Here is a 24,435-nt window from a genome sequence, read left to right on the forward strand (position 1 = left end):
CTCCCCGAGTTGTCATGACCCGCCATCCCACCGGCGAACATGTAAGTCGCCGGCGGGATGGCACACGCGGCGGCACAATTTCGGGAAATCGTGCCGCGTCTGCCATCCCGCCGGCGACTTACATGTTCGCCGGTGGGATGGCGGGTCATGGCAACTCGGGGAGATTAGTCGCCCGTGACAAGGGAGATTTGTCGCGGGTGACTAATCTCCCCGTGTGCCAGAGCCCTAAATAATCGATCAGTCAACAGCTTGCTTGAGCAATTAAAGTCCAGGCCCAAGCAGTTCCTGATCAACTCACCCAACACATGCCTCTAACTGTGATCAAGTAACCAAGAATGATTTCCCATTTTGGCCCATCACCTTTGGATCAATTATACCATTAAATTTGTAAGTTCTACAGGGCAGAGACAGTTTTCATTCTTGTATCTATTACAACATCTTTAATTTCTATACTGTATTTATATTTTATTAATGTACCATTTGAATGTACAGTGATGTGTATACAAGTTCTGCCACATTATAAATAAAAATATACACATTAATTTTATAGGAGCAATATGTTTTCAGGTGTTGATTTCCTGGATTCCCTTAGGAAGTCACACTTAGTTTCTATCCCAGTGATATTTCCCTTATAAAAAGGCAGAATTTATACAAGGTTATTGTAATGTTTCTGTTAGGAAATAGAATCATTCACAAATGTGCAATAAGCATCTGTAATTAAGCAGACCTACAATGCTGTAAGCATTTTGAAATGTTAAAGTTATGGAACCATGACTTCTCTTTCATATAAATAACAATTTCTTTTAGAAGTATTATTTGCCATCTATTTTCCTTTTACAATCACTTGAGGGTGCCAACATGTTAGGCATGCCACAGTGATTGAATTTGCTTACCTTGTACCACAGGCCGGCGCTCCTGTTGGAGAAAACCCCACCAGCCAGGGGTAGCTGTGAGCCAGTGTTCCTCTTCTGAATTCTAACATTTTAGCACCCTATTAGGCTGTGGCACACGGGGAGATTAGTTGCCTGTGGCAAATCTCCATTGTTGCGGGTGACTAATCTCCCCGACATGACATCCCACCGGTGAGAATGTAAATCGCCGGTGGGATGGCATACGCGGCACCAAAATCGCCAAAGTTGCCTCGAGAGGCTCCGCGTATACCATCCCACCGGCGATTTACATCCCCCAGGCTGGTGCTCCTGTTAAGAGAAAACGAGTTTCCTCTTCCTTTTTTCTTCTGAATCCTGGGCCTGGCGCATGCGCAGTTGAGCGAAAAACCTGGCTTTCTAGTTAAAGTTTGGCTTTTCACTCTACCGCGCATGCACAAGCGGCCAAAGACAGAAGAAGGAAGAGGAGACACCTGTTTGCAGCTACCCCGGGCTGGTACGTAAAAGGTAAGCGATTAAAGTCACTGGGGGTGCCTAACATTTTGGCACCCCCCAGTGACGTAGCCTTTCCTTCTCCTTAAAAGAATGGACAAGATTGTTTGTACAAAATGTTCCTATTACTGCATTCTTACACTTAAGCATGAGTGGAAGCATCCATATTTCTTACTTATTTTCTCTGTGGGAGAATGTTACTATCTACAGATTATAAGATGTTTTACATAGGCATATATTGAGAACAAAAAATATTTCAGAACTAGGGGTAGGCAGAGTAGGTGTCTGCCTTGGATGCAACTTGGAGGTCAGTAAGGGGAGCAGCTATGGGGGTGGCTTGCGATCAATTAGGAGGGATGGAGCAGGGGGAGCTTGTGAGCAACCAATGGTGTGGGGGTGATGGGAGGCTTGCAAGTGACCAAAAGGATGGCTGTGTATTTAGCCTTGGGTGCCACTAGAAAGAATGCTTTCTGCACCCAATAACCTTTGCCCCCTTGCTTAACATTACTGAGGGCAAATGAAGTGCAGATGAACCATACAGGCTACAATTAAATATATTTTCATTTAACTGTTCATTTAAAACACGTAAAATTCTAGTTCACTACCAAATGATACTTTAGAAAACCTCAAACACTTGGCTGTCAAGAGTTGGAGGGAGTATCTGAGTATGGAACGTATTCATAAAAAAAAAAAAAAAAAAAAAAGGAAACGGGAAATTAACATCTTCATTTTTTTAAAAAAATATTCAACTGAAAAAAAAGAAATAATTGAACTATAAAAACTCTTTGATCAAAATCCTCCACTATTGAATAAGTTGCACCTACACAAAAGGCATAAGATCTTGCTTTTTGTACACAAAAGGTAACCAAACACTGTAGGCTATGTCGAGGTCACACTAGAGGGAATATTTTACAGTTAATGTTTGTGAATTTCAAGATACAAAAATATATACCATCTGTGACTAAGAATACAACATGTTCTGCACAGTTCAGATCTACTTTAGATAATCCTTAATCCAGTGATCTTGTAGTCTACTAACGGAAGAATTGCAGAATGACACTTTGGGAGAACTCATGCTATTAACCTCCACTGAAATGAAGGTCTTTTCCCATTAGTACAGCAAGACATCCAAGGATAAAAGCAGGAACACAAAGTTTCTTTCAGGTAACCAAGTTAATTATTTGGCACAATCCCCAGTTTCTTCATGGTTCTCCATCTGTCCTTTATCATGACTGATGTACGGTTCTGGAAGGGGAACTTCTTTAAGATGTCCTTCCAGTTCCCCTCGCCATATTTTTTCACACCTTTTGTGATCCATTCAGTCTCCTCATGTGTCCATTTCTAAACAGTTAGGAAATATGATCATAATTTGCATTGTATTTAAACAATCTGATCCGCAAAGTAGCATCACTAAATATTTGACCAACAATAAACTAAAATGCTTTTTTTTTGCAGATAGAAAATCCTTCAAAACATTATTCTTAGTATAGCAATCACTGTACTAAAAGGTCCTAAATTAACTGTGCATAAAGAATAAAGAGGTAGAGTAAGGGGTTGTTCACCTTTGTACAACTTTCTCATATCTGCTGATCCTTCACTTCTGCACAGACCCTGTGCTGGGGGAAGGTAGGGCGAGGGGTCAGTGACCCCTATAAACACTACAGTTGCATTTTTTACTTCCTTATATTATGTCACACATAGTACTGGCAGCAGACTTAACTCCCATTGGCTGTCTCTCCTGTCGACACTGCTTTCTATGCCTGTGACAGAGTGCGGCAAATCTAATATAACAGTATATTATGCCGAGTCTATGGCCTATGCCATTGCAAGGGAGTAATTAGCCAACTGGTTAGAGTGCCCAAGCAACCAAATAAATGGTCCAATAGGAAAAAAAAATAACAAAACTTGTATGTGATGATGTAAGCATAAAGGAAGTCCTCAGTGTGTCAGGTTCAAAATAGGCCACTCCTATCTCTTCAGAAAACTGATCAGGAGGAAGAGAGGGAGGACTGAGTTAACAGGTATAAAAAAATAGCTTTTGCAGTGGCCTTTTTACCTTTTTTATGGAAAATGGATTTTCCAACACTGAAGGCATTGGTGGTTTAATAAGATTTGGACATTGAAGATAAACACCCCCTTTAAGATAAAAACCTTATAATCGGAGTTTCTCAATATATTAGAAAAAGAATAGAATTAGAATAAGAGACTAATCCCCAAGTGGTGATGCAATACAAAATCACAAGTAACATAACAGGCAATATTTATATAGTAAAAAATCTGCCAATAGGATTAAAATGCCCTAACCTAACCCATAAAAACAATGGGCAATATCACTTTGGAAGGGGCATTTACATATAAAGACCATCCCAGTTGTTAAAGTGTACGCCGTATAAAGGCTTCCTCCTCTGATGAAGCACCCAATGGTGCGAAACGCGTTAGGAGAGTGGGTACCATGAGGCACTGGGATACACCTATCCATTGTTTGGTATAGTATGTTTGCTTTTTTTGATTTGTTTGTTTAAGTTTGAGGCAATAAATGTTGTTTTATTTCACTGAAATATTTGCTGTTTGTTTATATGTTGGTTCAGGACCTATCAGTGGGATATAACTTATAGATTCTCTTTCTTAATCTAATCTATTGATATTTAGCTGTCCAGAAGTATACGCATGGCAGTATGTGAAACACTGAACATGGGATGATACAACTTAACTGCGGGAATATGCTGCATTATTTGTGTGTAAGACAGACCTAATAAGTAGATAATTAAAATAAATTAATTATTTAATTATCTATCTACTTATTAATTTATTTATTATGGGGTTCATATGCACTTTTGATGTACCTAAAGTTTTAAAGTGCATCATTTGTTGAAATATTTAATATCATTTAATATCATTTAATATCATCATTTGTTGAATTTATTTTATATCACTTTTTTTTATGATTTTGTATAATTTATGGTGAGTGCAGGGCTTTATTGGGGGCCCTGTGAGGTGTATAATTCAAGTTTTTGATATATTATATGCTTGTTATGGGACTAAAATGGTAGCCCAGAAAAATATATAAATTAAACGTTAACGGTATATAAAGGAAATTACATGAATATGCCACACCTCCTCTGATGAAGCCCCCAATGGTGCGAAACGCGTTAGGAGAGTGGGTACCTTGAGGCACTGGGATACACCTGGTATAGTATGTTTGCTTTTTTTGATTTGTTTGTTTAAGTTTGAGCCAATAAATGTTGTTTTATTTCACTGAAATATTTGCTGTTTGTTTATACTTCTGGACACATTTTTGCCCACGGGAGTGGCAATCTCCTTTGGGTGACAAACCACTACTTATGCCATTGCCCTTTATCTTAACTCTAAACCATTAGCTATTACTACTGGATACAGCCACAGCTGCCTACTAGATGTCAGTTTTACAGTTAAATCTGAAGACCTAGTGCTCACTTCAGTCACAGCCACACTGTCTAATTGCAGCTTTCACAGCAATTCCAATCAATTCCAGTTTGCAATAAGCTGACTCACCTGTTTCTTGCCATTGGTGGTTGTGGTATTGTTTGTTTTTACATTCTCTTCTCCTTAAAAAGTTAAAAACAAGATGTAACACATATAACAGTGTATGTTTTTGTTACAACAGGCTTATGTCACACAGGGTTGTTTCTCTGCCCTATTCAGCGGACAGAAAAATGGCCCACACCATGCCTGCCAGCTCAAACTAATTCATATAGGAACAACCAGTATTGGAGGTTCTTGACTGAAGAAAAGCAAAAAATATTGGTGCAGAAGATAAATAAAATTTCAATAAAATGTTCTTTTATCTAACCAAATATAGGCATCAGGGGTGGTGTGCGTCTTTTTAGCTTGTCACACAGTAAGTGTAAGAGCTACTTCTTATGATTAACTACAAATATGTTTCATTGGTCCCTAGTATACAATACGACTACTGTACTTGCATTATTGCAATGGGAAAACCCCACTGCATAAAACAGCAACGCTTTGGTTTCTTAAAAAAATTGTTTAAAATTATATCCTGGGCTTGCCACCTCTACTTTATACATAAATACATTATATGTGGCCTTTTTGATTATGTTCTTAAATAAAGAAAATAAAACTTCAGTAAACGTGGAAAATGCTACTACAGGGATTTTGTATATGGACCCTGATGCTAGAATTTCAAACACATTCATTAATACACTTACTCTTACTTTTAAACAGCTCATCTGCTTCACTCCAAGTGTCCTGTTCTTCAACAATATCTGACCCGTCTAACATAGAATTTCTAAAGTAAAATATATGGAAGGAATTTACTTATTAATCAAATAAAAGTTGTTGGCTTGTTGGTTTTTGTTTTAATCATATTGTTAACCCTCAAAGCAGAGCTCAGTGCCCTTTTAAGCACCATTGCAATTTACATGATTTGTTTTCTAGATTTCAAGATATTTTTAATTTTACACTGCTAATATAATGAAACTGAATCATTGCCAACCACTGGTCAGTCCTGCCCACCAGGCTACAGCCAGTAGAAAATTTCTGAGCTGCTTAGGAAAGACCAGGGAAAAGTACAGTCTCTGGTCTTTCCTAAGCAGACATTTTCTTTTGAAATGTTCATCCTAATGTAGTCTGGCTGACAGCATAGACCAGCAGGTGGTGCTGTTTCAGTTTTATAATACTAGCAGTGTAACAATTGCTACTATAAAAAGCAATCAAAATCAAATTGCAAAAGTGCTCAGAAGCCTTTATATAAAACTGTGTTTTTCCCCACCAACCAATGATGCCAAAATGTACAAAAGTTAACAGAATAAGCAGGTTAAAGCAACGGATTGGAAATATTTACTAGGTAGAATATATCATGGCAAAACATTTTCTGGATTAGTTTAAATGCATTTATACACTTCAACAATATGTAGTGCCCTACAGGACACTGACAAAAACAAAACTTGTCTTGCTTTAACCCTAATTAAACTCTAGCTAGTATTCTTTGCTGGTCAGTTCCTAAATCTCAGGATACCTTCTGAAACTATCATAGGTGTCTCTAACTGCCTGTGTGGGGTTCAGAGCGTCACCCCCATCACTGTGAGGGTCCCTGGAAGACTTCTGCTAATTCTTGCGGGGCTGCCACCACTGGCTCTGCTTAGGTTGGGATTTGCCCCTGGGATGGTCAGATGCAAAGAAGAAAGAGCCCTTGGAGGAACAAAATCCAAAACCACAAAAATAGAAAAAAAAAATACCTGCGCATCTTAACCTGTGTGGTCTATATTAATCCAATAAGGGATCATCCAAGAATGAATTAGCAGTTGCTACGTGAGACGCTAGAGACACAAACTCTATGCTTGGATAATTGTTCCTGAGGCCATCCAATTTGGTCTGTGCCCAGGATGAGATAACTCAGAGCCTACCCAAGCTCTGGCAGTGATAGGACCCTTCTGCCACATAGATGGACCGTAAAAAACCTTCCAGTCGCGCTTGTCAATGGGATGCTTAAATGTCACAGCATCCAGCATCTGAAGTACAGTGTTCTTGAACAAATGGGATACCTGATCATCAACTGTTGATGGGACACCCCAGCTCTCAACCAACTCCTTAGAGAATGGATATGAGCGAGAAAACCTGTGAGATTTTAAACCCCACTCCTTTTGTATGAGCTCATGGAATAGAAATTCGGCATTCTGTTTGTGTTGCTGTTTAAATTGGCCCGTGACAGCAGATCTGCTGCCTGAGGGATCTTCAATTTCTTATGGACTGGGTCAGAATTACATTGAGGTACCTCTCCTAGTACAGTAACCCGGGAACTGCGGGCCACTTGCACTGGGTCAGAAATTGGAGAGGGAGCCAGCAGATGGGGCCAGTGTGCTCTAAAGTTTAGGGATTCTCTAACTGCCCTAATCACACCATTGATGTCACTTTGTCAGTTTTGGATGCATCCTCAGATGAAGATGAACCTACCTTCCCCTTCACTACCAGAAAACTTCTCATCGAAGAACTGCCATTAAGATGGAAATGGCAGTCCCTCCCCTGAAATTTTTGGGAGAACCATTTTGAGGCCATGTGGTCTGCATTCACATTACATTAAAAATAATAAAAATATTATGCAAAACTTACAATTTCCTTTTTTTAGGCGTAATTTGTGGGTTCTGTGGTTTCTGAGCAGAAGAAACATTTTGATGTGCACTGTCATGGGAGATGTTTGCATTCTCACTCAAGTTTATGCATTGGTTGTCCTTTTTCATCACTAGCTGCTGCAATGATACAACCAATTTCTTCCCTTTCCTTTCTGATATTAAGGAATCAGGCTCCTCTGTGTGTGTTCCTGCCTTCTCAACAGGAATGTCTATAGGGGTTTCTTTTCTACAGAAGTCAGTTTCACACAGTTTCCTGAACATTGTGTCAGTGTCCTCTTCTTGGCAGAGTGACATAAATTTTGACTTCAACACTGACAGTCCGTATGATATTACACAGTCTGCTTCTGAGCTAGGAAAAAAGGTTTTAAAAAAATTGTAAAAGGTGATCAATGCAAACAAAAATATAAAATGTAGTGCTTAAATGGCTTAAACAAGCACAACACAAAGATAATTAGAAGTATTAAACATAACATTAAAGTAGTAATTCAACTTAAAATAAACTATTCATATAATGTAGACAATGGTATTTTTAGGCAACTTGCAACTGGCCTTCATTTTACATTTGCTTGTGTTTTTGAGTTATTTAATATTTGTATGCATCTCTCCAACCAGGCAGCAACCAGGCTGAATTAATTCAGTTGAGGCCTCAAAGAGATGTAATTGCTGCTATCAGTGACAACAAACAGTTCTAACAAGTATTTAGGAGTAAGCCACCTGATACGTGTGAATACTGCCCTAGTCCCTGAATAAACAATAGTAATACAAGTAGTAGGCAGGGTCACACACAAAATATTTATTTGGTGCAGAAAATGTCTCTAAAATTAAAAAATCAGCCATACTTAAGAGCTACCTCAGTGCTCCATGGCCCCTAAGCTTCTTCCTTCTAACCCTTTTGATGCTATCACAACTTGTCCACACACAGAATAATAAGTAAATATTTAAAACCAAAAAATATCAAAACCATTTGAAAGCTGCCAAGAATAGGCCAATAGTATATTAATGAAAGAACACTTCCCAACATTGACAAATTCTAACTGCATGTAAGAAAAATTGATTTTGAGAATGCAAATTGAAAAGAAGCATTCACAAAATAAAATAAAGGAAGAAGCCCAATTTCTTAAAAGGCGGAAGGATAACACTACAGCCAGTGAGCTAAGATGTAGCAGGTAAAATGACTCCGGTCTGAAATTGTTAACAATAGGCATTAACACATCTAGAAGTCATACCTAACAACCTGTGAAGACCTAGGAGATTCATTTTGAAGCTGTGAAGTTGTCCTTTCTTGCTCTGTTGGAGGGGTTTGAGGTTCTTCGGACAAACATTGTGACTTTTGCTCTTTTTTGGCCATCTGAAAACCAGAGATGAAATTAGCCAAAATAAACAGGCCTTGATTCCTAAATAAATCATGCTGAATAAGTGCTAAGTAGAACATATGCCATGCCTAATCAACAATAAATCATGGTTAAGCTATGTCATATGAACCATGATCCACAGGCAAATGACCCTGTGACTGATACACTGATACTTGTTCACTTGAAACATTCATCTTATATTGTTGCACTTGTGATCTGTGTGCCGCTCATTGTATATTCTGGGATTCAATCATTCCAGAAATACACAGTTACTGTGGATCAAGAAAAGGCTTCATATAAGCAGGGAAGTACATTTAATACTTGAAAAACCTAAAAATGGGAAAATCATAAAGTTCCTATTTTGACTTGCTGGGTGCTTGGACAAACTAAAGCTTTACTTTTTGCTATTAAAATTATAATTGGAATACCTCAGTGCAAGATAATGCTTTAGTTTTTCACTGCTGGAAGGAAGGATTCTGAAAGACTGCCAGAGAAACTGAAAAAACCTGGAAATGGGAACATAGCCCACATCTTGACAAAACTAGAGGGGAAACTGCTGAACACTTATTCATAAAAGCTGCAAACTTAAAGGCTGACTGCCCCTTTAAGGCCACATTCTGCAGTCTCAAGACCTGGAAACTACTGACATGAACATAAACATATCTGGAGCAGTTTTACCCATAGCTATTTGCTGTAAAGGCATCTACATTTCCACAGAGCAAACTGAACAGGTGGGAAAAGTTCTATTAAAAAGAGATAGAGTCATAGCAAGCTATGAAGATATTGAAGCAAAAGAAGGAAACCAAAATCCTTATTTCCTGCCTACCCATAAACACCCTCTGCAGCTAATGCTAACTCATTAGGCTACAAAGATAAATACATGCTTGTCTAAGTTTATTTCTAAAGTGCTACTAGGATACGCAGAGCTGTACAAGTTTATGACATAAAAAACTCACACACAGGGAGGATAAACAATAAATAAATATCAATATGCAGAGACTAAGTGTCATGAGGTAAGTGACACTGAACAAAGGAAGACCCTGGAATCTAAATAAGTGGGATGACATTTAGTTTTATTTACTTGGGATAAAATTATTAAAAAAAAAATTCTGTTGAATTGGTTTGACTGACTTTAGATTTTGTGTGATTGTCACTGACACTCCTAATAATTTTGTAGGCCTGAATCATTACTATAAAAGAAATTTGCAGCACTGCTAGCCTATATTAATGATACATATTCACTTTTACATGCAAGTGTTTCTAAATGCACAAAAATATCTCACATATAAGAGACTCTGCCAACTTTAATTTTACAAACACTGGATAGGTTTTACCTACAGTCAGTAATACCGGAGCTGTGAGTTCAATATGTTTCTCAAAAAGCTGGTAGATCATCTTTTTGATGGTAGTAAAGGAAAAGTTTGCAATTAAAGGATGATTCTGGTTCTTTTCTCGGATAATGGTTTGCAGATCAGATCGCAGCTTCTGAAACAAACAAAATAAAATCATAACATTACACTCCCATTAAACCTGCAATTAGATTGTATTAAAGTAGGCACAGGTAACATTTGAAACAATGCACTTTAGTTAACAATGCAGTTACACTATATTAAATTAGGGACATGCAACTTCTGGCATTCCCAGAATTCTTCATTCCAAATCTCATTAAACAGATACAGATGAAGGTATCCGTAAAGTTTTGAGAACCAGAAGAATAGAGAACGGAGAACAATAGAGAGGAATTTGCTATGTTGCAAAAAAGCCATAATGTCATCTCTGAGAGCCAAGATATACTGAAAGCAAACAGAACTAGTGGACACCTTATATCATATATCAATACACCACCTCAGATGAAAGTCAAGTTGGGTGTGGAGTTAGGCACTTCAGCACTTGCTTCTTTCTTACCATAAGTATTTAATCACAATCCTAAAAGCTGCCACCAACCTCGCTTAGGCTGGAAGATGCAACTAACTGCCATATTAACAACAACAATAATCTTTCACAGCATTTAGAAGGATAGTTTCCACTAATTCACCAAAAACTCCAGCAGTTAATGAGTTTATTTACATGTAAAGACAATTTCTTTTTGCCAGCAGTTAAATGGTTGATAAGCACTTAAACAGAGAAACCTTTCCTTTCAGTATGCAGAGGGTAAAGGTATAGCAGTCACACAGACTTCCTTTTGGACTATGGGTTAATTAGAGCAACAAGTCTAAAACTTATTACATTTTATATTTAATATACCAAAAAGAAGAACAGGGCATATATGCTAAAATATTATTATTACAAAAGGACATAAACAAAACATCTAAAGAAGTGGCATCTGGCATCAGGTAACTGGAGACCACCCTCCTTCTCACAATAATGCCAGGGGGTGTCATTTTTAGCTGGACACATCTTGGAAATTATGACCCTGTTTGTATACGGAACAGACCAATAATATAAAGACCACAACTCGTTTTGTAATTATGGTAGAGAAATTGTATTATATTAACCCGCCATAAAATTTACTACGGTTTCCATACATACTAAACAATCAGCGGTAGGGTACCAATATTGTATTATGCCTTTAACAAGTTTGGTTGGTTGGTATAATACTGTACGTATAGATTTATAGATTCTGGAAATATATATCCAAATAAATAGTAATACTGAGTTGACACGCATGTGCATGCATGTGCAATAACCCTCTATGGAGGGTTTAGAAAGGCCGAGTTTTGACCAAACTGCACATGCACAAGCAACCAGAAATGTAAAGATGTATAGTCAAACTTCTATTTTACATACCTTGATGTTTTCCCTCATTTTGCATTTTTTTGTGGTCCCACAAATATATAATAAATTATGCATTATCCTTCCTTTACACCATTTCGGAATTTTACACCATATTTTCTAGTCCCCTGAAAAACGTAAAAGGAGGGTTCTACTTTATGCACACTGACGTGGAAGAACTAGCCTAATCCCTGTTAAATAGGTGTCATCCTTATTCATTACATGTGCATTAATGGGGGATTTTCAATGGCATTGAAACCTGTGTCTTTGCATGCACAAAGATTCATTGTTATTGGAAAAAGTTTCACGCATGGGCAAACTTTTGCATATTACATTACATTACATATTTGCATATTATAACAAAGGGAGGAAAAAGTATTATCCTTTCTTTACCTATATACCAGCAAATTGCTAAGCCTTGCTAATTGGCAACTACAGTTCCATACTTTTGAAATCACTTTATGCCATTACTTCAACAAAGGTGTTACTAGCTGGTGTTGCCTAACGTACCACTGTTAAAAAAGCCGACTGATCACAAAAATACCACAGTCTTGCCAGCTGAAGGCCATAACTGAAATGTACCTCGATCAAATCCTTGGAATTTAGTTGTATTTGTCAGTGAAGCCTATGAAAAGCTCTTAGTTAAACATTACTTGAAACAAGCTCAGTTCATCAGGACACAGTGCTATGCAATCAAGGCATAAAACATCCATGCCTGCAGAGTACATTTTCTTTTCAGTTAATTATTTTTTATGCTAGAAGTTGCAGCAGCTGTGTTGCAGTGTTTTGTTTTTTGAAACTCATTATTTGACAAGAATCTCTCAAAAATGGCATGCATACATATATGGTGTGATGCATTGTACCTATAATATTTTTCTTATCTCTGTCCCTTTTTTGCTTAAATGCAGAAGTGGAATCCAGGGACTGCTCATATACACAGAGGTAAAGTGGAAGGCACAGTGCAAAGAACAAAAACTACCCTTTTTTTGCACTTTGCCTTATGATGACAGCATTACTGCAGGTCTCCCAGGTAAATAAAACGCAGTCTGCGTTTAGAAGCTACATTCCTGATGGGCAGGCGGGTGCCCTCCCATGCCCTAATTTGTGCTTAGACATGCACATAAGGGAGCAGTGGCAGATCCAGGCTGCAATGGAGTCCTCTACTTGCCACCTGCCAAAGATCTTGCAGAAGGCTGCCAAACATTTCTTAATGTGCCAAAAATCAATTGCCATAATTTTCTTCCTATGTAGTTGCAGAAGACAGAATTACTTATTATCCATTTCTGCAGTGATTTCTGATGTGATCTTACTGGAATTCCTGGGGTAATGGAGTGCTCAGTGACACTGTTTTTTTGTCTGCTGTTAATGTGCTCATAATTTATTTCTGTAGTGCTCTTACTGGGATATTTGGGTAATTATGGTTAAATAAGGGGCCAAAGTGGCGATGGCCTATAAAAATGTTGAGATGCCCTGGCATATTTTAGCTTAAACAAAAACCTCTAGCTAAAGCACTTCAGGCTTATAACCCACAAGCAAGGTAGTGCTATTGGGCAATCATGGATGCACATGCAACACTGATATTTTACAATTTGTATAAAAATATAGTTTTGGTTTATGATTTAAAGGGGATGTTCAACTTCATGCACAGAAACCATGTTAGTGCAAATGAAGCTGCAAGCTGCATGTGCCTCAAGTTATTTGTTGTGAAGATGTAGGATGTATAAAGTCATTGTGGTTGATGACCCCCCCCCCCCCCCCCTTCCCATCGCTCTGCCAGCGATAGACCAGGAATTAAAAGATTTAACACCTTAGTCCATTAACATATAGGCTGGCCATTCTATACATGTAGATTTTCTGTCTTTTTGCCAGAAAGATTTCACATAACTAGAACTGTAATCCTTATATTGCCGTTATCACATTGTTGTCTTGAGAGATGCAACTTTCAATCTCTTGTCAAGAAAATTGTGCATATGAGGAGCCTATGGAGGAACCAAACTTTCCTTGACCATATGATAGTAGTCCGCTCCCAATTGAAGATCTTGAAAACCCTAGGAAGGTAACCACAGCAATCCGAAGAAAAATATTTTGAATAACCAAGAATCAACCAACGAACGATTGAGAAAAGAGAATAACTCCTAAGAGCTCATTCAGTGCTAAAGACCAAGAAAAGGGTACAACAAGATGGCTTAAAGAAGTACAGTAACAGCACTGCCATGTTTAATTTAGATGCACTTCTCCAGAAGCATGTCACACCACTGTAATAAAGTGCCTGCAACACACAGACGATGATTTGGAGGCAAGACTGTTCTAGATCCAGTGGTCTTAGATATGACTGGTGGTGAGAGCAAACAGTCTCTAACTGCACAGACCGCCATCAATGGTAATGACTAAATTTGGTGACAAAGAAGCAGAACTTTGAAGTTGTGTGGAATGCAGAATGTCTAGTGTATGTTTCATAAGAGCCTTGTCAGTAAAAAAAATAAAAAAATAAAAAAAAATTGCCCTCATAGGATAAAAGTAAAAGAGGGCAAATTTATTGTGATCTGGGTTTAAAATATCAAGCCAGTTATCCACATTACCTAATGGATCTTGAATGTATCCCTGTTCAAGATACTTTTCTCTCTTATGGTGATCTGGATTTTCTCAGCTTTCAGCTGCAGCAGTGTGATTAATCAGAACAACCAGAGACTATTTGAATGAGAAAGGATTTTGAATTATTGACAACCACCCATGGCAGGTTGAAATCTATGCAAAAATATAATCCTGGAAAATCTTTTAGCCTCAGGTGGAGTTTTCTAAATGGGGGGGGGAATTATAGATTTAACCTGTATATGACTTTTGGTCTTCAGAACAACCATCACACAAGATATGGCCCATTAAAAGGAAGAACTGTGAACGGTTTGTAAAGATATTTGTGGCCAAAGGAAAATGAAGGTGTGTGCTTTTAAGGGAAGTGAAAACAGATGCTAACAATTAGTTGGTGGAACTAATGATACCTCTTAGGCTGATGCCACACGAGACGTAGGGCTGAAATTTTCGGCAAGCGGAAAAACACTTGCCGAAAATTCAGCCCTACGCCTGCTACTTTGCATTCTCTCGCGTTTTCATGCGTATATCGGCTACATGTGCCTGCACCCGAGCGTATCCCATTCATTCGGGTGCAGGCACAAGTAGCAGGCGTAGGGCTGAATTTTCGGCAAGTGTTTTTCCGCTTGCCGAAAAAATCAGCCCTACGCCTGGTGTGGCATCAGCCTTAATGATTCTATTTTGAAACAAGTAGTACAAAAGTACCTGTTAGCTATCAGGTCAGATAACTGAGAAAAAGTGTCTTAATTTGGTACAAGGAAAAAATTTAAAAACTGGTTTTATAAAAGTACACTGTAGCAATAACCTAAATTAAGAGGAGGTCTGGCACAATCTGAAACAGATCCTATTCTTTCATTTATAAGGATAACTCTTTTGATGAGAAAATCCTTTGAGAGAAATGGCACAAGAACTCTGTGATAACTTGAGAATACATCATAGTCTTGATATATATATCAAGAACAGAAACCCAAAGGTTCCGACACACATAAATAGCAGTCGTAAAAGGAAAGTATGCACAAAAATACAATTCTAGCTTCACAGCTCACCCACTTTCTGCTTAGGGTCACTAAAACACATTAGAAGAGTTTTTTTTGTTTCCTTTAAAAATGACTTCAGATGATCAGTTCCACAATAGCAGGGAACAAAACAGGCCCTAAGCATTTTGTACTCACTCTTTTGTTGTTGTTAGAAATGTACTTCTTTAGAATTCTGATGGCTTGATCAAACTTCTGACTTTTTATACACACCAAAACTGCCTGGAAAAAGAAAAGTTATGTATTTTTGTAGTAGCAGATACTAAACATACGGTGCAATGAAAATATGACATTTAGCAAAATACGCAGGAAACTATGGTTTACTTCAGAAAACGAAGTCACGTATACCTTCCCATCTGTGATTCACTTTATTGCCAGGGGGAAGGCCACTTTAGGGAAATTAGCCCCCTGTGGTAGCCGAGATTTAACCGCAGACAACTAATCTCAATGTGTGCCACAGCCCTTGGAGCTGCTGAGAACAGGTGCAATAGGCATAAATAAAAACTAAGGTGTTGTACAGGTGGCAGAAAACCTGTAATGGAGATGAAGAACCTTTCAAGATGGCCTTATAGAACCAATATAATACTTACTGCTTCTTTAACCATCTGTTTATTGGTTCTGAGTAAATCTTCATCAAGAGGCATTTCTTTCTGAATGATATCAAGAAGTCCAACAGCTGATTCCAAAGGAGTTTCATTGTTTTCTTCATTAAATGTGCAATCTGCAAGCAAAAGACATACAATAAATTAATACATGCAGTCCAATGCTGGACTTGGGGTGGAGGGTGTTTGGCCATGTAGAATCATTCTGCACTATACACAGTATAGTAGTATTATAACTATACAGGGATATAATACAACTTGGATACAGTTTTAATATCAGAACCAGCAAGCAATGTGGCAATAACCAGTGGAGTTAGAGCATGGGGCTGTTCCACATGGCAAAAGGTAAACAGTCTGGCAATACATGGGGATCAAAAAGCAAATTGGAACTGTGTGCTGGCAGTCAGGTCCCTGAAAGCCAATGCAGTTGATTTTATGATCCACAGCAGACAAGCAGTAAAGGGGAAAATAAAGCTCAAGCTATAGTGGATTAATTTTGTTTTTTTACTTATAGTATTAGAAATATGATGGCTCTGCAAATTAACAACATTAAACACCTCAGAAACTAGGGAAAAAAACTATTTGTGAAACATTTAAAACACATTAACTGCTGCTTTTTTGGGTGTTTTTTGTTTTTTTCTTTAAAAACTATCAGGCTGCAAGTACGTCACTTACCTGGGTCTTCACCCTCTTCAATCCGAGAAAAACACTGCATTATTCGTAACTTGCAATCATTTTGAGCTTTAATTTCTAAAGGATGATGAAGTAAGACTAGAAAGGAAACAAAAGAATTTGGTTTATTTTTTATATTAAAAAAACTGAAGTGAGCAAGAAGGCAGAACTCAGCTGCAATTAGTAATTATTAGTGCTACACTTATATGTTTTGGGCCTCAGTGCCCTTTATCACACCTGATAAAGGGCACTGTGGCCCAAAATATGCAGAGTATTTCACTTTGTGCCAAAAGAGGAGCATGGGATAGGACCCCCCCTGCTCCACATGAGGACTTATGCACCTTTTCATTAAAGACAGTCACCAAAATGATTTACTTACAAGTTACTCTTAATTTACCCCATTTAACCTATATCACATTAAATTTGTATCCTTTTATTAAATGGATACCGCCAAAAACTGCAAAACTGCTCACCATGCCATGAGTGTGGTGAGCTCCATTTGTATATTTTATTATTTGGGGACTAAAGTTTCAAATCCAGTCGGGGCGAGGACTGCACATTCCCATAATTGAGATCCAATTGTTTGTCACTCAGATCAGCTTGTTCCCTGTTTGGGCATAATGGGGAAAGATCTGATACGATGTTTTGGGAGATATAAAATGTAACCCACAAAATCTTGCGTAGTTTAGCCACAGCAGATCCCATAAGCACTGGTTCCTATAATTTTCTTTGAGAAGCAGTGACAGGCAAATAGGGGCCTAAGTACATGGGAGATTTTGATCAAATTTTGTGGGCTAAACTTTATCTGACCCAAAAAATCTTATCATGCAACAGCACAAGATTTTGTAGCATCATACACAATCTGATCCCCACAGTTGTAATTTAAGTTGAATCAGATAAAGTCAAGTGGTGTACTTTGTTCATGCACCTACATCCCACAGTCAAAGTATTTCAATGAGAGAAGAAAATGTCTTTCAGATACAATTAGGTTTTATCCTGTTGGATGAAGAAGCAGCAGGCAGTGTTCCCTTCTAGTGGGGCATGTCAGATGGCTAATCTAGCTTACACATCAGATTTTTCTATCAGTCCCATTATATTTTGACCAATGTGCCTACGTCCGACTTGTAGGATATGTTTTGTTGATCCAAAACCATCTTGCAATATCTTCAGTGTAATTTAGCTCTTATGGTGTTTCTACTGCTACTACTGTGTGCAGTAGCACCATGGCAGTCAAAACTTTCTGTGCCATAGCCTTTAGGTTTAATCAATGGCAATAAACCTCTCTTAATGGTATACCGAGTTTAATTTCACTTTAATTTTTTACTGGGGTGGAAAGTTGTGTTTTAGCTATTATTACAGGCTTACAGTACATTTATCAACAACTGCCTGACATTCTGAGAGGCAAATAGGTATGTGTTACTAGTAGCAAGCAAATGCAATAAGAGAAACTGCGCCACTGGAGAAGGAGATGGATGGACAGGTATAAATCTTTGTGCGCACCACGTTAGTGATGAAAGTATTTAGAAGAAAGCAAAAACAAACTAGAGAGCCCACTCAACTTCTTCGCGTTTACACAAGCAAGAATGATTACCGGAAACAATGTCCCTGATCTCCTGAAAGTCCTTTCGCCGATCGCTCCTAAAGGCTTCTACTGCAGTGTGGAAATAATAATCGAACACCCACTGGTTTATAGTCCGCTCCAGCTGTTTACACGAGTCAGGAGACCTACGCTCCTCAAGCGTGCTGTTTGTTTCCATTTCCATCACAGTACAGTCCAGAGTAAAAGTCGCGCTAAACACTGGAACACTTCCTGTTTGGCTGACGAGCGTCAAAACCAGCTGTACCTTACTGCCGCCATTTTTAGAAGGTCGGAAGTAGTGGGAACGATAACTGTAATAAGCGAAATTAGTATCAGCTCACTAATATCAAACAATTTTTATTTAATTACTGATAGGAGTTTACTGTGGGTTTTATTTTCTTCGTATAAGGCATTACATTTTTAAGACATTTTAGGAGTATTTTTCCTGGAATACAATGCAATCAAAATATAGCAGTTATAATTACTATTACATAGAAACTACCCATGCCTTGATAGAGGCACTATATGGAATTGTTGAGTGTACCAAGTGGTGTGATATAGTGTCACTACAGGCTGATGCCCCTGGTCAATGAACATGTTGAACTATAATGGCACTGTCCCACCTTTTCTATTTAGTTGGATGTTTATGGGTTGTTTACCCAGACACATTTGCCCAGGGTTTAAAATAGCCTATACACCATGAATTATCTGGTGTGCTACATTTTTTGTGGGCTGTTTTAGTGAATAAATAACCCCCCATTGTAAAATATAAGGATATTGTAAGTCGCCTTGGAATTCCATGAGCATATAAAAGCAGGAGGCCAAAGAGATCCTGGGAGCTTAGTATCACTGTTGCAGCATGTACTGATATGATCCTGTACCATCAAAGTCAGCACCACTAAGAGAGATTGTGAAGATATTTCATCAATAAAGAGTTAGCATTTGTTTTTGAAGAACCACTGCTGCCAAATTTATTTCAGAAATCAAGGGAGTTGCTAGGATTTGGACCCAGTCTGACCATATTTAAGGTGACCAATTAGGGTGACCCCCATATCCAAAAACCTGTTACATATAAATTTACTTATACTGAAACAGTAGGAACTGAGAGCCACAACAACCACTGAAGTATTTTTATTATAATTTTATGTAGTTGTCATGTAATATATACAGTGCATTTAAAAAAAAAAAGTAATTTTGGAAAAATGCCACAAAATAGCATTCATCACATTATAGTAATATTTGACAAAAATAATTCTCTTGTATTTTGTAAAAAAACTAAGCAAGTACATTTTTTGGCAGGCATAGATTTGCTACAAAATGCTGCTACAAAATTTACTGCAACAACAATTTGTGAGTGAAGAAAAAAGTGCTGTGGCATCAAATAAATTGTGGTTGCATAAAAAAAGTCACTGGCAAGTAAAAAAAAAAGTTGCGCACATCAAAAAGTCATGCATTAGCCACATTTTGCTAATTTTTCGCTGCTTTGTGAAGTGGAATGAGGCAGATTCACTCATCACTACTGAGTAATTAATTTGTTAAGTACTATAATACTATAAATGGCCTCTTTAGTGTTATAAGAGAGATGAACAGAGTATCATTAGGACTTGCTGCCATAATCAATAATTTAAGCTTTTGCCAATCAGCTTGGCCTGACAGGACAGCAGGGGGCACTCAGCTTACACATTCATTACATTAACTGTATAAAAACTTCTACTGTTGTGAAAGAGAAAATATGCTTAACGTATATTGCTCAAATGTTCAGAACAGCTCACATATGTTTTATATTAAGTTGTATTGGACCTCTTTAAGGGAAGAAACTACCTAATTTTAGTTTTATTTATACCTTATGTAATTTATACAGGGCGTTTAAAAAAATAATTTTAGAAAAAATTACAAAATAATATTTGACAAATAAATAGTTTTAAGTATATTTTGTAAATTTTGTACAACTTTGTAAATATTTAAACTCATAAAACATTTTTGACTTAGGTTACGTCTTCAGCCTTAAGACTAGCAATATATATTTTAAGTACTATAATTTGGTAATTTGTGTATTTTGGTTATGATAATGTAAAAAAGTAAAAATATAATATATATTATATGTATATATATGCTGTTCTGTGTGTGCAATAGCAAATAAGACAAATATATTTAAACAGAAGACAAAGCACATTATTATATCATTTAAGGTTGATGCAGCATTAGAAACATTAAGTAATACTGTAAGCTGCCTGTGTGAATTGTACAGGTGTTTAAAAATGTTCCATCTCCTTTAATTGGCTGTAGCAGGTGCTACGCCTTGTCAGTTTGTCAAGCAGAGGCTGCTTGGTTAGGTTAATGATTGCCACGCTTCTCTAGGTCCTCATCTGCTGCATTCATTGCATCTCAGGCTGCCCTTAATCATGCTTCCAGTTGTGGTGTTCCTACTGGCCCATTTATTGTTTAGTACTGCCCAGAAGTCTGAGCCACTTAGTGATCCCAATGCCCAGTCTTTGTTTCGTGGTGCCGACCGGTATGATTTTGCTGTCCTGCTGGGCCCTGGAGGAACCGAATGCTTCTGGCATTTTGCTCATCAGGAGGGCTACTTCTACTATGGATATGAGGTGAGTTGGTATGTGATGTCCCAGATGTGAAACAAACATTTCTCTTTCTTGATATATATTTTAATCTCAAAATCTCTATAAATATCATCCAATCAATGTATTCATGGATCATCAATGCTCATTGAAACTGCAGACTAACAGCTGCAATAGAGGGCCAGGCAGTGAACAGATGACAGATCTGGTAAAATTTGAAAATCATAATACAAATGCTAATGCTTAATCCAACTGTTGGTAAAATAATTGTGTTAAACTTGCACTGCAGTTGGAAAAAGAAACACCTGCTGCCTGCCAAAAAACATATCACCTCCTTATCTCTTAAACTGCAAGGTGACCCAATGCTTTCTCAGTCTTACAGCACAAATTCACTCGTACACAAAGCTCATACTAAACTTAACATGTATTTTATTGCTGTAACAAATGTTGGCACTCCCCCAGAATAACACATAGAGGCTGATTTATTAATGATTATCTTTTTCCAAATTGCAGGGAAAAAGTGATTTTAATTATTGATACATTTACCCTAAAGTGTTTGCATGTTAAAGTTGCCGTATACATTTATTTCAGGGAGATATTATAACTGGTTTTAAGGAAGTAAAGTAAGACTTCAACACTATTGTGCAAGTGCCTAATTATCATCCTTTATGCCAAGTAATACCTCTGTGTATGGTGTTAATACTTTACCTTATATTTTATTTTCCTTAGTTCAAGTAAGTTCAGGTAGTATGCCTTGCACTGCATATTGTCTTCCTCCTGTTGGAGGGAAAGCTACCTTTTTCTGTGAAGTATTGTACATGGAAGGATTAAAAAAAAATTCTACCAGGCAATGAATGTATAAATTCTCTGCAGGTTCAGTGGACATCAGGGATAATGCAGAACAGACATGTTACTGCCTCAGCTTTTACTCCAGAAGGCTTCCAGATTGAGCAATCACAGGACACTCGCGGTCAAATTAACTTCAAGACAAAAGAGACTGGTAATGTGGATAAACATATTCACACTCTAAATGAGCAGCCACTTAAAGAAGTAAAGCTCAACAAAGAATTAGACAAGGACTGCTGCTTCTATAAGTCCAAGGCTATTACAAACCTTTAACAGTGAAGATTTGTGCCTTTGAAGATACTTCCAGTAGTTCCTCACTCTGTATTGCTGTGTAGTGATGAGTGTGTGGTGAAACTCAGTCCTTTGCCATTAACAAATATTTTAGCTTATAAATACTTCTGTTAGTTGCCTGAACTTAACTGAAATTATACAGTATATATGTAATCAAAAATCTACAATGCAAGGAATGTTGCTAATTAATTCACATTACACGGCAGCTCAGAAGCTAGTGTATTCTGTATCATAATAAGCTCCTGTAGCTTCTCTGACAACTTGTAACCTCAAGGTTGTACAATTATTGATATAGGGCCGTGAAACCTTTAGGCTGGTACAGTAAGTTCATTATATAAAATACTGCATACTATATTTTTTAAGGCTTTGTTTCGTTAGAGCTTCCAACCCATAATGAACCAAAAGTAATTCTTAAATAGAAGGCAACTATGCACAAAAATTAACAATCTTTACACTGCATTCCCAAACTTTGCATTTACTTTTGACTGTGAATTAGTAACAGCAGCTAAAAATTGGCTCATACATTTATGCCCCCACATTTAAGAGTGAACAAATAGTTTGTTCTTCACGAAGAGGACACAATGTCAATCACAACTGCTTTGTGTCATTCTTTTATGTATTATCTTTGTTTTTCAGGATTTTATCAGATTTGTGTGAACAACTGGCAAAATAGTTTTGGTCAAGCACAGGTCTACCTAAATTTTGGGGTATTTTATGATGGTGTTGGGCCAGAACATGTAGAAGACCAAAAACAGAAGTTAAATGACACCCTAGTGACTATTGAGGTAATTTGTAACACGTTTTGTTGTTTTTTTCCCCTATCTTCTGCAATTTTGCCCAGTTAATGGTTTCTATGCTCAAGAGAGTGCTTAGCTCTATATCTCACGAGTCTTTGCTTTTCTTCAGGAAAGTGCACAGATTGTACAGAACCGCGTGCTTCATATGTGGCGATATTACAACTTTGCAAGGATGAGGAAAGGGTCTGATTACTACATCCTCTTATCAAATTATCACTACGTGAACTGGTGGTCTGCTAGCCAAAGTGTGCTAATTGTGGCCTCAGGAGTCCTGCAGCTTTACTTCCTGAAACGTCTCTTTAACGTGAAAACAACAACAGACTCACAAAAACCCCGATGTTAAGTGAACACAAACAGCAGTTGAAGATTACTCTTTATAGCCCAATACGCAAAAATGAACACGCAAACAAGATTCTCAAAGAGGACATCATCTAGGCAGGCTAGCAAGGGATGTTACTGTTGATGCTGATTGGGCACATTTTGGTTGTTGCATAGCATCTGCCTACAAAATCTAAACCTTCTAACCTAAAGCCAGATTGATACCTGTTTCTTGTCCATTAAATAGCCTTTGGGCCATATGGAAATCAAGTGATCAAAGAATAGGAACATTTGTTGCTATAAACTGAACAAAAAGTTGAACATCTCATATATGAAAACAAGTTATTAAAACAAGTTAACTGTCACATTAATGTACAATGTACAGATAACCATGAAATAAAAACAAATGGAATTTGTATGCATGTTTTATTGACCCTTAGATAACGTATATAAACTGACCCCATAAGCCCTGTCACACAAATAAAGGTATTTTCTTTTTTTTAATTATAGAAGGCTTCTTAGAGATGATGGCAAATTTCCTAAGTGCCAAAGCATTATCCCTTCCCTTTTATTCTTTCTACTTCTTTTTCTGCTATTCCTTTGTTTTTTTCCTCCTACAATTTCCCGTGCTTAAATATATTAACCTTTTTTTCTTCTTTTACTATTTTTTTAAATTTTATCACACTAATTTCCCCTTTTTCTTGATCTTCCCATTGTCCTTTTCTCTCATTCAACTCTTGCACCCTATGACTTCTCCCTTGCCCCATTCCACTCTCTTCCATTTTTTTTAATGCTCTCTACTTCTCCCTTTCTTTTGCGTTTGCATTCTTCCTGTCCACTTTTTTTTTTTTTTTTTTACAAGGAGCTTCTGTCTCCATACATGTTGTTGTATCCAGAAATACTAATACAAAAAGATTGCAAATTGCTATTAATTGATAGTACACTAGGGAGTTGTTGAATATCTTTGATTGGTTTCAAGTTTACTGTCAGTTAACACCTCTTTATTGCTTACAGCTAAAGTTACCCAGAGGAATGCCTATATAGTTCTTTAAAAAAAAAAAATCAAATATTTGTATAGTTATATGAAACAACAAAACTAATAGGATGGCCTGGAATTAACTAAAAGTCCTGTATGGCTTAGGGGACCTAGCACAACCTAACCTATACTTTTTGCCCACCCACTTTTTTTGTTTTTTACTTTCTGTAGAATGCTTAGCTTCAGATTTCTGCTTTTCTTCGGGAATGTGCACAGATGGTAAAGAACTGTATGCTTCATATGTGGCAATATCTTTGCAAGACATCCTTTTATAATTTAATCACTAAGTAAACTAGTGGTCTGATGGCTAAAGACTGCTTATTATAGCCTCTGCAGTAGCTTAGTAGTAGTAGGATTTTTTTATGATTACAACAATATGCAAAAAAAAAAAACAAATGTTCAGTGCAAACCCTATTCATTGATCTCATGTGGAACAAGAGTTATCCTGCCCTTTTTATGACCTTCTGTTC

At 37.4% G+C, this 24,435-nt stretch overlaps 2 protein-coding genes across 4 annotated transcripts; one reads left to right on the top strand and one right to left on the bottom strand.

Annotated features, from left to right (window-relative positions):
- Nucleotides 1–1,917: 1,917 nt before the first annotated feature.
- Nucleotides 1,918–18,390, bottom strand: terf2 (telomeric repeat binding factor 2). 2 transcript variants are annotated; one of them, XM_018092950.2, is made up of 10 exons: nucleotides 18,114–18,390; nucleotides 16,526–16,621; nucleotides 15,839–15,969; nucleotides 15,387–15,470; nucleotides 10,195–10,341; nucleotides 8,731–8,852; nucleotides 7,485–7,853; nucleotides 5,591–5,664; nucleotides 4,911–4,963; nucleotides 1,918–2,720 (listed from the first exon to the last, which is right to left on the bottom strand). In XM_018092950.2, the coding sequence occupies exons 1-10, from the start codon at nucleotides 18,283–18,285 to the stop codon at nucleotides 2,553–2,555; spliced, it is 1,416 nt and encodes a 471-aa protein (XP_017948439.2). In that variant the 5' UTR covers nucleotides 18,286–18,390; the 3' UTR covers nucleotides 1,918–2,552.
- Nucleotides 18,166–23,991, top strand: tmed6 (transmembrane p24 trafficking protein 6). Of its 2 annotated transcripts, NM_001199601.1 has the most exon segments (5): nucleotides 18,166–18,389; nucleotides 20,491–20,704; nucleotides 21,551–21,677; nucleotides 22,451–22,599; nucleotides 22,721–23,345. In NM_001199601.1, coding segments are annotated over 4 exon segments (711 nt in total). In that variant the 5' UTR covers nucleotides 18,166–18,389; nucleotides 20,491–20,503; the 3' UTR covers nucleotides 22,955–23,345.
- Nucleotides 23,992–24,435: the final 444 nt, after the last annotated feature.

The sequence above is a fragment of the Xenopus tropicalis genome, chromosome 4, assembly GCF_000004195.4.
Source record: "Xenopus tropicalis strain Nigerian chromosome 4, UCB_Xtro_10.0, whole genome shotgun sequence".
Classification (NCBI taxonomy): domain Eukaryota; kingdom Metazoa; phylum Chordata; class Amphibia; order Anura; family Pipidae; genus Xenopus; species Xenopus tropicalis.

Coding starts and splice junctions, on each gene's coding strand:
- terf2 (XM_018092950.2), bottom strand. CDS start 18,285: ATGGAAATGGAAACAAACAGCACGCTTGAGGAGCGTAGGTCTCCTGAC. Junction 10,342..15,386: donor TTTCTAACAACAACAAAAGA/GTGAGTACAAAA, acceptor TGTTTGTTTCAG/AAGCTGCGATCTGATCTGCA. Junction 5,665..7,484: donor ACGCCTAAAAAAAGGAAATT/GTAAGTTTTGCA, acceptor ATTTTACTTTAG/AAATTCTATGTTAGACGGGT.
- tmed6 (XM_012960993.3), top strand. CDS start 20,504: ATGCTTCCAGTTGTGGTGTTCCTACTGGCCCATTTATTGTTTAGTACT. Junction 21,678..22,450: donor CTTCAAGACAAAAGAGACTG/GTAATGTGGATA, acceptor TTTGTTTTTCAG/GATTTTATCAGATTTGTGTG. Junction 22,600..22,720: donor ACACCCTAGTGACTATTGAG/GTAATTTGTAAC, acceptor GCTTTTCTTCAG/GAAAGTGCACAGATTGTACA.